At 54.2% G+C, this 12,282-nt stretch overlaps 1 protein-coding gene across 1 annotated transcript in view; it reads left to right on the top strand.

Moving 5' to 3' along the window:
* The first annotated feature begins 1,160 nt into the window (after positions 1 to 1,160).
* Positions 1,161 to 12,282, top strand: part of DOK4 (docking protein 4) — a 150,261-nt gene continuing 139,139 nt past the window's right edge. The window contains exon 1 of the mRNA XM_086947787.1: positions 1,161 to 1,580. Coding sequence (XP_086803913.1) covers positions 1,515 to 1,580 — 66 coding nt within the window. The 5' untranslated portion in view covers positions 1,161 to 1,514. The remainder of the gene's footprint in view (positions 1,581 to 12,282) is intronic.

Genomic DNA, 12,282 nt, shown 5'->3' with positions numbered 1-12,282 from the left:
AAAAACTAGGAGAAATAAAGATATTTATCCTTGTTATGCCTCACCTTGAGATACATAAGGATTTGGCGCTTCTGCAGGTTTGCATGATTTTGTAAATATGGAGCAGCGTCAAAATCCATGTCTGTTGCGTGGAAACACCCGCACCAATGCTCATGGACGAATCCCGAGCGCAGAGTAAGGCACAGCAGTGATTTGCAATGCAGCGGCTTTCTCAAGATTTATGAGGCCACTCAAAGCCACGCAGGGTGGCTTTGCGTGCCTTCATAAATCCCACATCACGTAAGTACTACTATTCACTGGTGCAAAAGCGACGCAAGGCTCTCATAAATAACCCCCTAAGTAAGCAAGGTAAAGCTGGAGAACTTTCTGGGCCTGTGTGCCAAGAACAGTGCTTAATATGTCGACAGGTTGCGGGTGGTGGGCACAGAACGTATTTTGGACGCATTAACTTTGACTTTGACCCAGAGCAAATAAGAGAAAGGGTCGGAAAAGTAGAAACGACGAGGAAAAGAAATGTGCGAAAAGACTGACACATTATGAAAGCGGTAATAAAAATAATCTGCAAGAGTGACAGAGCGAAAGGAACTGTAGGGTGGTGGAAGAACTAGAAAGGCATGAGGTGGAAATCGACAGCCGCTTCATTCGGAATCCTCAGTTGTGGCTCCTAAGAAAATTATAGGGCACCAACACTGAAGTGTTTTTTTTGTTGTTTTTTTATTAATTTATCATTGGCTAGGAGGGCGCAGATTGGGTGGGTCTGGTGGTAATTGATCCTTATTAACATCCGTGTATGCAAGTAATTGGAAAAGGAAACCAGCTCTAGAGCAGCCAGTAAAACATTAATCCTGGGCGAGGCAGGTTTCATCTGTCGGGCAGGGTCTGTATCATAATGTCAGGAGCAGCTAGGGATGTAGTGGGCATGGCGGGCTGGTCGATGTAAAACTGATGACAGCGGGATTTGGGGGATTTTTTTGTCGGCGTTAGGCGCAGATAGATGGGTCAAACCACTTCGTTATGGTTGTGTCTTTAATCTTATGGCTGTGTCTTTAATTCCAATCTATATATTTCCAGAATGGTGCGACGGCAACTCAGAAAATAGGCAGCCACTTTGGGATTGGCACGCCGAGCGGGATGCTTGCTCGCATCCCAGCTGGTGCCATCCACAACGTGGCGGTCACGCCCGGCGCTGCCAACCAAACCTCTCATTAGATAAGCGCTTCAGCAAGCCCGGCCGCTCAACGCCCCCCCCCCCCCCCTTCGCCGCCGCGCAGTGGTGCCGTCCGGGGATGGGAGGGAGATGTCATCCTGTGAGCTGTCATTGTTATTTTCCAGCCGGGGATGCTGAGGAAGTGAAGGAGCTGCCGGCCGCGGGGGGCAACGAAGACAAGGGACGTGCCCCCCAGCAGGAGGAAAACCAGGACAGCGCGAGGAGGAGAGCAGGAGACCGAGGGGGGCGCTGGAGGAAGGAGAGCCGTCATCACCGGACCCTCCCATAGACACCTGCGCCCCCCGCCATGGCCACCAACCTGAGCGATATCATCAAGCAGGGCTACGTGAAGATGAAGAGCCGGAAGCTGGGGGTGAGTGAGGGTCTGGGAGAGGGTGCGCCCTGGAGGAGAGGAGGGTAGAAAAATTGGGAGGGGGCTGAGAGTGCTTGCCGGGCCTTCAGCGGCAACCAGTGGCCGACATCCATAAGGGAAAAAAAAGGGGGGGGGGGGGGGGCACGATAAGTGAAGATGAAGGAGACAAAATCCGTGGTCTATTAAAGGAAGCAGCTGTCGGGCGATCAAGAAATGTCATATTTTTTATTACCATGGAATGCATTTCGTGACATCCATAAGGGATCCCGGGTGGCCGTAGATACAAGATGATAGGCATCATTTATAGGGCGTTCATTGGAGCGCTGGATGAATGAGTTGCATTGCATACACCTGTGGACTGAATCTAACGTTGGTGTTTCTATGTGTTTTTTGGACGATACGAGAACTGAAGCACTGGGAGATTAAGTGATTGGCCCAGTCTCACACATTTAAGTGACGTGGGTTGCTGGGATTTCAGCTCCGGTCTCCTGATATCCAGTGGTTTCGTTTTTATTAGTTGGTTGGTACGAATGGAAACGCTTCCAATGTTTGGACTAGAGTCCTCTGACTGTATTTCCTCGATCATTCTATCCCCATCACAGAGGACAGTCTCCTGGGGAGTTTCCCAGATTTAGCATTTCTCTAATTTCTGGAAGAAATGTTCAATGCCACCGAATTGCAGATAAGACCCTTGAAGGTTCCACATCCGAGTAGTGGCTGGGAAACAGGCGAGAACAACTCGGACATTATCCAGGGAGTGTCTCACATGGTCTGCGTGACATTGTACGGTATTTGGGAGTAACGGGTGTGCAAAGAAGATGCCTTCCAGAGAGCATCTTGAGGAGAATGGGTGAGTGCCATATGGTATCTGAGGTGCAATGCCTGAGAAGGGCAGAGATGCACACCATGGGGTATCTCGAGGGGACTGAGCGAGTGCCAAATGGTATCTGAGGTGCTGTGCCTGAGGAGGGCAGAGATACACACCAGGGGGTATTTTGAGGGGACTGAGTGAGTGCCAAATGGTATCTGAGGGGCAATGCTTGAGGAAGGCGGAGATGCACACCAGGGGGTATTTTGAGGGGAATGAGTGAGCGCCAAATGTTATCTGAGGGGCAGTGCCTGAGGAGGGCAGAGATACACACCATTGGGTGTTGTGAGGGGAATGGGTGAGCGCCAAATGTTATCTGAGGTGCAATACCGGAGGGGGAAGAGATGCACACCAGGGGGTATTTTGAGGGGAATGGTTGAGCGCCAAATGTTATCTGAGGTGCAATGCCTGAGGGGGGCAGAGATACACACCAGGGGGTATTTTGAGGGGAATGGGTGAGCGCCAAATGTTATCTGAGGTGCAATGCCTGAGGGGGCAGAGATGCACACCAGGGGGTATTTTGAGGGGAATGGGTGAGCGCCAAATGTTATCTCAGGTGCAATGCCTGAGGGGGGGGCAGAGATACACACCAGGGGGTATTTTGAGGGGAATGGGTGAGCGCCAAATGTTATCTCAGGTGCAATGCCTGAGGGGGGGCAGAGATACACACCAGGGGGTATTTTGAGGGGAATGGGTGAGCGCCAAATATTATCTCAGGTGCAATGCCTGAGGGGGGGCAGAGATACACACCAGGGGGTATTTTGAGGGGAATGGGTGAGCGCCAAATGTTATCTGAGGTTGAATACCCGAGGGGGCAGAGATGCACACCAGGGGGTATTTTGAGGGGAATGGGTGAGCGTCAAATGTTATCAAAGGTGCAATGCCTGAGGGGGGCAGAGATACACACCAGGGGGTATTTTGAGGGGAATGGGTGAGCGCCAAATGTTATCTGAGGGGCAACGCCTGAGGGGGGCAGAGATACACACCATGGGATATGGGGTATTTTGAGGGGAATGGGTGAGCGCCAAATGTTATCTGAGGTGCAATGCCTGAGGGGGGCAGAGATACACACCAGGGGGTATTTTGAGGGGAATGGGTGAGCGCCAAATGTTATCTGAGGTGCAATGCCTGAGGGGCAGAGATACACACCAGGGGGTATTTTGAGGGGAATGGGTGAGCGCCAAATGTTATCTGAGGTGCAACGCCTGAGGTGAGCAGAGATACACACCAGGGGGTATTTTGAGGGGAATGGGTGAGCGCCAAATGTTATCTGAGGTGCAATGCCTGAGGGGCAGAGATACACACCAGGGGGTATTCTGAGGGGAATGGGTGAGCGCCAAATGTTATCTGAGGTGCAACGCCTGAGGTGAGCAGAGATACACACCATGGGATATGGGGTATTTTGAGGGGAATGGGTGAGCGCCAAATGTTATCTGAGGTGCAATGCCTGAGGGGAGCGGAGATACACACCATGGGGTATCTCGTGGGGAATGGGTGAGCGCCAAATGTTCTCTGAGGTGCATTGCCGGAGGAGGACAAAGATACCCTCCATGAAGTATCTTGAAGGGCATGGGTTAGAATCATATAGATCTGGGGGGTAATGCGTGAGGTGGGCAGTGGTACCCTCCAGAGGGTATCTTGAGGGGAATGGGTAAGCGTCATATGGTGTCTGGGGCCATGGGTGACCGATTCACGGGTAACATCCGGTGCAGTATCTCCAGTACATCCGTGGGACTTAAGCAGCATCAATAAAGTATTTGTGGGTGGGGTTTGCTGTGGGACACGCCTACCTCCATGTGCTATGTAGAGAACAACAGGTAGTGATGGCTCACGCACAGTAAGTAAACAAACCATCTGGGGGCGACTGGTGACTTCGATATGGTATTTAGTTGGTAGTGGCGGGCGAGGAGGACCTATGGACTATTGTGTGGGTCCCAACAGACACATGCACCTTTGAGCACTTCTTGCGGTGTCAGGCCGCTACAGGTGATATTTGAAGCACAGAACGTGACCTGGGACTAACAAATGCCACTTGACACTAAATAGGTGACATGTAGGTAGTAAACAGCGGCGTAGGTATAAGAAGTGTAGCAGTTGCACTGCCACCGCTCCTAGAGGGACCAATTACACCCTGTGTGAAAGCTGTTTATTCTTTTACCAAACCACAGGTTGGAGGAAGCATTTTCCTAGCATTCAGAAGGGCTCGCGGCGCTCTCACACCGCCACTGGTGGCAGAGGTTATTTTCAGGATTCCACATTTGATTTCCATGCATCATAGATGTTACTGGAGCCCCGAAGCTGATCGTTAGGACACTACATGTAATATTTCTAATATTAAAGGCGACAACGAGGGCACTACAGTTGTTTTTTTTGGCACATGTGATTTGGGCGTTTTCTGAGTAGCTTTCGGAACACTACAAGTTACATATGAATGAATTCAGGTGACACTGGAGCAACACCTGAGACACCCGCCCTCTGTACGAGAGAACTGTGCCCCAGGACGGTCGCAAGTAAAAAGCCGGAGGTATAATAACCCCCACACACTCTCCTACTGTTCTAGCTAGAGTTGTTCTCTAGTGAGAGGCCAACGATAGAATGGGACTATACAATTAACTTGCTTGTTACCATTTAAAGGTGCATTGAGGCCACACTCCCCTGTCACCAGAAGTGGCTATACACCGTATACGGTCGGTAAGAAGCTCAAAGGTCGAATGTGCAGAGACTGAGCTACAAACACCCCAAGTGACGACGGAGAGAGGCCAAGAATTGAATTTCCTGTGTGAAGTAACATGTGCTCTTCCGAATCCGGTGACTACGGAAAGATTGAATTCGTGCTGCAGGGGTCTTCAGAAAGAGCCATTTCTTTGAGCCATGCGACAGACTTTAAACTTGGGTTTACAAACCATAACACGCCGTCAGCTCCCCCCGGGTGTGTTTAGAGAGTGGTCGCTGCTGCTACCGCCGCTCCCTGAAGTGGTAATGAGAGGGCGGACTCTAATGCTGCCTCCACTCCCGCGAGGGTTAATTACAGAACTGGCGCTGCCGTCCCTCCGGGCTCCGGCTTCTTCCCATGTCCTAACATCTAATCTGCCTGCACGTGTGATAACGTGTCAGAGGTCAGGGAGACAGCAGACACACTGCACCTGCAGAGGTCAGATGACAGCAGACACACTGCACCTGCAGAGGTCAGGGAGACAGCAGACAAACTGCACCGGCAGAGGTCAGGGAGACAGCGGACACACTGCACCTGCAGAGGTCAGGGAGACATCAGACATACACTGCACCTGCAGAGGTCAGGGAACAGCAGACAAACTGCACCTGCAGAGGTCAGATGACAGCAGACACACTGCACCGGCAGAGGTCAGGGAGACAGCAGACATACTCTGCACCTGCAGAGGTCAGAGTGACAACAGACACACGGCACCTGCAGAGGACAGGGTGGCAGCACACTGCACCTGCAGAGGTCAGGGAGACAGCAGACATACACTGCACCTGCAGAGGTCAGGGCTGCTGGCAGCACACACTTCACTTGCAGAGGTCAGGGTGACTGCAGACACACTGCACCTGCAGGGGTCAGGGTGACAGCAGACACACTGCGCCTGCAGGGGTCAGGGTGACAGCACACACTGCGCCTGCAGGGTCAGGGTGACACCACGCACTGTACCTGCAGGGGTCAAGGTGACACCACACACTGCACTTGCAGATGTCAGGGTAACAGCACACTGCCGTGCAGGGGTCAGGGTGAAAGCACACACTGCACCTGCAGGGGATCCGGGTGACAGCACACATGGCACCTGCAGAGGTCAGGATTACGGCAGACCCACACTGCACTTGCAGAGGTCAGGGTGACAGCAGACACACACTGCACTTGCAGAGGTCAGAGTGACAGCAGACACACACTGCACCTGCAGGGGTCAGGTTGACAGCAGACACACACTGCACCTGCGGGGTCAGGTTGATAGCAGACCCACACTGCACTTGCAGAGGTCAGGGTGACAGCAGACACACACTGCACTTGCAGAGGTCAGAGTGACAGCAGACACGCACTGCACCTGCAGGGGTCAGGGTGGCAGCAGATACACTGCACCTGCAGGGGTCAGGTTGACAGCAGACACACACTGCACCTGCGGGGTCAGGCTGATAGCAGACCCACACTGCACTTGCATAGGTCAGGGTGACAGCAGACACACACTGCACTTGCAGAGGTCAGAGTGACAGCAGACACACACTGCACCTGCAGGGGTCAGGGTGGCAGCAGACACACACTGCACCTGCAGGGGTCAGGGTGACAGCAGACACACTGCGCCTGCAGGGGTCAGGGTGACAGCACACACTGCGCCTGCAGGGTCAGGGTGACACCACGCACTGTACCTGCAGGGGTCAAGGTGACACCACACACTGCACTTGCAGATGTCAGGGTAACAGCACACTGCCGTGCAGGGGTCAGGGTGAAAGCACACACTGCACCTGCAGGGGATCCGGGTGACAGCACACATGGCACCTGCAGAGGTCAGGATTATGGCAGACCCACACTGCACTCGCAGAGGTCAGGGTGACAGCAGACACACTGCGCCTGCAGCGGTCAGGGTGACAACAGACACACTGCACCGCCAGGGGTCAGGGCGACACCACACACTGTACCTGCAGGGGTCAGGGGCACGCCACACACTGCACTTGCAGAGGTCAGGGTGACAGCACACTGCATCCGCAGATGTCAGGGTAACAGCACACTGCCCTGCAGGGGTCAGGGTGACAGCACAGACTGCACCTGCAGGGGATCCGGGTGACAGCAAACATGGCACTTGCAGAGGTCAGGATTATGGCAGACCCACACTGCACTTGCAGAGATCAGGGTGACAGAAGACACACACTGCACCTGCAGGGGTCAGGATGACAGCAGACACACACTGCACCTGCAAGAGTCAGGTTGACAGCAGACCCACACTGCACTTGCAGAGATCAGGGTGACAGAAGACACACACTGCACCTGCAGGGGTCAGGGTGACAGCAGACCCACACTGCACTTGCATAGGTCAGGGTGACAGCAGACACACACTGCACTTGCAGAGGTCAGAGTGACAGCAGACACACACTGCACCTGCAGGGGTCAGGGTGGCAGCAGACACACACTGCACCTGCAGGGGTCAGGGTGGCAGCAGACACACTGCACCTGCAGGGGTCAGGGTGGCAGCAGACACACTGCACCTCCAGGGGTCGGGGTGACACCACTCACTGTACCTGCAGGGGTCAGGGTAACACCACACACTCCACTTGTAGAGGTCAGGGTGACAGCACACTGCCCTGCAGGGGTCAGGGTAACAGCATACTTCCCTGCAGGGGTCAGGGTGACAGCACACACTGCACCTGCAGGGGATCGGTTGACAGCACACATGGCACCTGCAGAGGTCAGGATTATGGCAGACCCACACTGCACTTGCAGAGGTCAGGGTGACAGCAGACACACTGCGCCTGCAGGGGTCAGGGTGACAACAGACACACTGCACCGCCAGGGGTCAGGGCGACACCACACACTGTACCTGCAGGGGTCAGGGGCACGCCACACACTGCACTTGCAGAGGTCAGGGTGACAGCACACTGCATCCGCAGATGTCAGGGTAACAGCACACTGCCCTGCAGGGGTCAGGGTGACAGCACAGACTGCACCTGCAGGGGATCCGGGTGACAGCAAACATGGCACCTGCAGAGGTCAGGATTATGGCAGACCCACACTGCACTTGCAGAGATCAGGGTGACAGAACACACACACTGCACCTGCAGGGGTCAGGATGACAGCAGACACACACTGCACCTGCAAGAGTCAGGTTGACAGCAGACCCACACTGCACTTGCAGAGATCAGGGTGACAGAAGACACACACTGCACCTGCAGGGGTCAGGGTGACAGCAGACACACACTGCACCTGCAAGGGTCAGGTTGACAGCAGACCCACACTGCACAGGGGTCAGGTAGACAGCAGACGCACACTGCTCCTGTAGAGGTCAGGGTGACAGCAGACATACACTGCTCCTGCACAGTTCAGGATTACGGCAGACCCACACTGCACTTGCAGAGGTCAGGGTGACAGCAGACACATTGCACCTTCAAATGTATGGGGACAGCAGACACACACTGCACCTGCAGAGGTCAGGGTGACAGCAGACACACACTGCTCCTGTACAGTTCAGGATTACGGCAGACCCACACTGCACTTGCAGAGGTCAGGGTGACAGCAGACACACTGCACCTGCAGGGGTCAAGGTGACACCACACACTGTACCTACAGGGGACAGGGTGACACCACACACTGCACTAGCAAAGGTCAGGGTGACAGCACACTGCCCTGCAGGGGTCAGGGTGACACCACACACTGCACCTGCAGGGGATCCCGGTGACAGCACACATGGCACATGCAGAAGTCAGGATTACGACAGACCCACACTGCACTTGCAGAGGTCAGGGTGACAGCAGACACACACTGCACCTGCAGGGGTCAGTTTGACCGCAGACCCACACTGCACTTGCAGGGGTCAGAGTGACAGCAAATACACACTGCACCTGCAGGGGTCAGGTTGACAGCAGACCCACACTGCACCTGCAAAGGTCAGTGTGACAGCACACTGCACCTGCAGAGGTCAGGGAGACAGCAGACACACACTGCCCCTGCAATGGTCAGGGAGACAAGGGACACACACTGCACCTACAGAGTTCAGGGTGACAGCAGACACACTGCACCTGCAGGGGTCAGGGTGACAGCAGATACTCTGCACCTACAGAGGTCAGGGTGACAGCAGACACACACTGCACCTGCAGAGGTCAGGGAGACAAGGAACACACACACTCCGTCAAAACTTACCATCGGGCTGTGTGCCGAGCAAGGGCAGCATATTATGCTGCTGAATTCGGCAACAGCTCTAACCCTTCCAAAACCATTTTTAAAGTGATGAAGGATCTCTTAGCAAAGCGAGCTTGTGCCCCGACGACTGGTTCCACCGCTCACTGTGAGGCCCTTGCTCTGTTCTTTTTGGAAAAAGTCCAAAACATCTACAAGACGTTCCCTTACACAGGGCCTCCAGCTGAGTCTCCTATTAACATCTATGGAGCCACCTCTTTGCACGTGTTGCCCCCATTGACATCCGAGGGGTTTGATCAGCTGGCCCAGCAGGTTAAATCAGGGTCCCCCGCTGATCCGCTCAAACCGACTCTCTTTAGAGACCAGTCGTTTGTGGGCCGGGCCGTGGTACACTCCTTGATCAACATCTCGCTGGAGTCTAGCTGGAAGCGGGCGGTGGTTTCTCCTATTTTAAAGAAACCCTCCTTGGACCCAGAGAAACCTGAAAATTATCGGCCTATCTCCTTGCTTCCGTGGCCGACCAAAGTGTTGGAGGCCCATGTCAACAAGGTTCTCTCGTCCCACCTTATCCATGCTAACATCTTGGATCCCACTCAGAACGAGACCGCCCTTCTCTCCATGGCTGAACATCTTCGCATGGTGATGGATGCGGGGCAGACAGCGGCGCTCGTACTATTAGATCTGAGCGCCGCGTTGGATACTGTCTCGCATCCCATCCTACTGCATCGCCTGGAGGAGATTGGGCTGAGTGGCTTGGCCCTCCAGTGGTTCCGGTCTTTCCTAGACGATCGTTTCTTTAGCGTTGCCATCCCACCGTTCCAGTCCCAATTCCATCCTCTGAAACAGGAGGTGCCGCAAGGCTCCTCGCTGAGCCCCACGTTGTTTAATCTTTACGTGAGACCGCTGGCTGAGGTCGTCAGGCAATGGGGCATGACTATGGTCTCATATGCCGACGATACCCAGCTAGCGGTTACGATCAGCGGGGATGCGGATCGGGATGCCCCCAGATTTCAGAGTGGACTTAGGGCGGTGGCGAGCTGGATGAAGAACAACTGTCTCCAGCTCAACGCAAAGAAAACGGAGATCATGATCGTCGGTAGGAAGTCGGAGCTATGGGGGGACAGGTGGTGCCCTACGGAGCCGGGGCCGGCCCCCACTCCGGTTACGGAACTAAAGAACTTAGGAGTATGGTTGGACCCCTCCCTCAGCTTTGTGGGCCACACGAAGAGAACTGCGGCCTGCTGCTTCGGTATTTTACGGTCGCTGCGTCCCGTCTTGAAGTTCTTTGACCATCGCACCAGGCAGCTGATAGTCCAGGCCACAGTGCTATCTCGCCTGGACTATGCCAGCTCGCTCCTGGCAGGGGTCAACGTGGCAGAGGTTACTCGCCTCCAACGCGTTCAGAATTCCGCGGCGAGAGCCATTGTTGGCTTACCCCGTACATGTTCCGTCTCCGGCACCTTGAGATCGCTGCATTGGTTACCTATCAGGGCAAGAATACAGTTTAAAGTGCTGTGTCTGGCGTTCAAGATTTTGAGGGGTGGGAGCCCTCAGATTCTTGCAGACCTTTTGTCCTGGTATGTTCCTACCCGGTCCCTGAGATCGTTGGGCCAGGCTCTTACGGTGACCCCCCGATACAGGCTGTGTCGGGTTGGTGGCCGCTCCTTCCGGGTCAGAGCGGCCGAGCTCTGGAACTCTCTTCCGGTTGAGATGCGGCTGCTCAACGACCTCTTAGTTTTCTGTAAAATTTTAAAGACCTTTATGTTTGAATAGCTTGCTCTGTTTTCTCCTTTTGTTGTGTTCCCTGTAAGTGTTGCTTATTTCTTGCCATGCGCCAGGACGCCCCTCAGCTGGGGCAGCTGTGCGCAATACAAAAGATCGTAACATAACATAACACTGCACCTGCAGAGTTCAGGGTGACAGCAGACACACTGCACCTGCAGGGGTCAGGGTAACAGCAGACACAATGCACCTGCAGGGGTCAGGGTGACCAAAGCGAAACAAAAGGGGATGATGGACGGAGGGTTTGAGCAAATCAAACACTCACCCCCAGTCAACTGATCTGGGTTTAATCCATCACCATTCTTTAGCCCACTCAGCCACCCCAGTTCAGGCATGGCCATATGCAAATCAGTCTGACCCTGTGCCTCATGGGAGCAGTCCAGCCCGAACTGCCAAGCTATGTCTTCCCTGGACCGGAAACAAGCATCCTGGGACCGGTTTCGGATTCATAATCCTCACCAGCCAGGCTATCTTGAATCCAGTGGCCAAGTGAGCAAGGGACTCACGTCTGAGCATACCCTGCCAACTTAGGGCGAACAAAGCGAAACAAAAGGGGATGATGGACGGAGCGTTTGAGCAAATGAAACACTCACCCCCAGTCAACCGATCTGGGTTTAATCCATCACCATTCTTTAGCCCACTCAGCCACCCCAGTTCAGACATGGCCATATGCAAATCAGTCTGACCCTGTGCCTCATGGGAGCAGTCCAGCCCGAACTGCCAAGCCATGTCTTCCCTGGACCGGAAACAAGCATCCTGGGACCGGTTTCGGATTCATAATCCTCACCAGCCAGGCTATCTTGAATCCAGTGGCCAAGTGAGCAAGGGACTCACGTCTGAGCATACCCTGCCAACTTAGGGCGAACAAAGCGAAACAAAAGGGGATGATGGACGGAGCGTTTGAGCAAATGAAACACTCACCCCCAGTCAACCGATCTGGGTTTAATCCATCACCATTCTTTAGCCCACTCAGCCACCCCAGTTCAGACATGGCCATATGCAAATCAGTCTGAACCTGTGCCTCATGGGAACAGTCCAGCCCGAACTGCCAAGCCAACCAGTGGTATCGTTTTGTTCGCCCTAAGTTGGCAGGTATGCCCAGACGTGGGTCCCTTGCTCACTTTGCCACTGGATTTAAGCAATCTGGCTGATGATAGCTGATTAGCCAGAAACTGGTCCCAGGATGCTTGTTTCCGGTCCAG

This window comes from Lissotriton vulgaris, chromosome 12 (assembly GCF_964263255.1).
Source record: "Lissotriton vulgaris chromosome 12, aLisVul1.2, whole genome shotgun sequence".
NCBI lineage: Eukaryota > Metazoa > Chordata > Amphibia > Caudata > Salamandridae > Lissotriton > Lissotriton vulgaris.
This window is presented reverse-complemented; position numbering and strand designations above follow the sequence as displayed.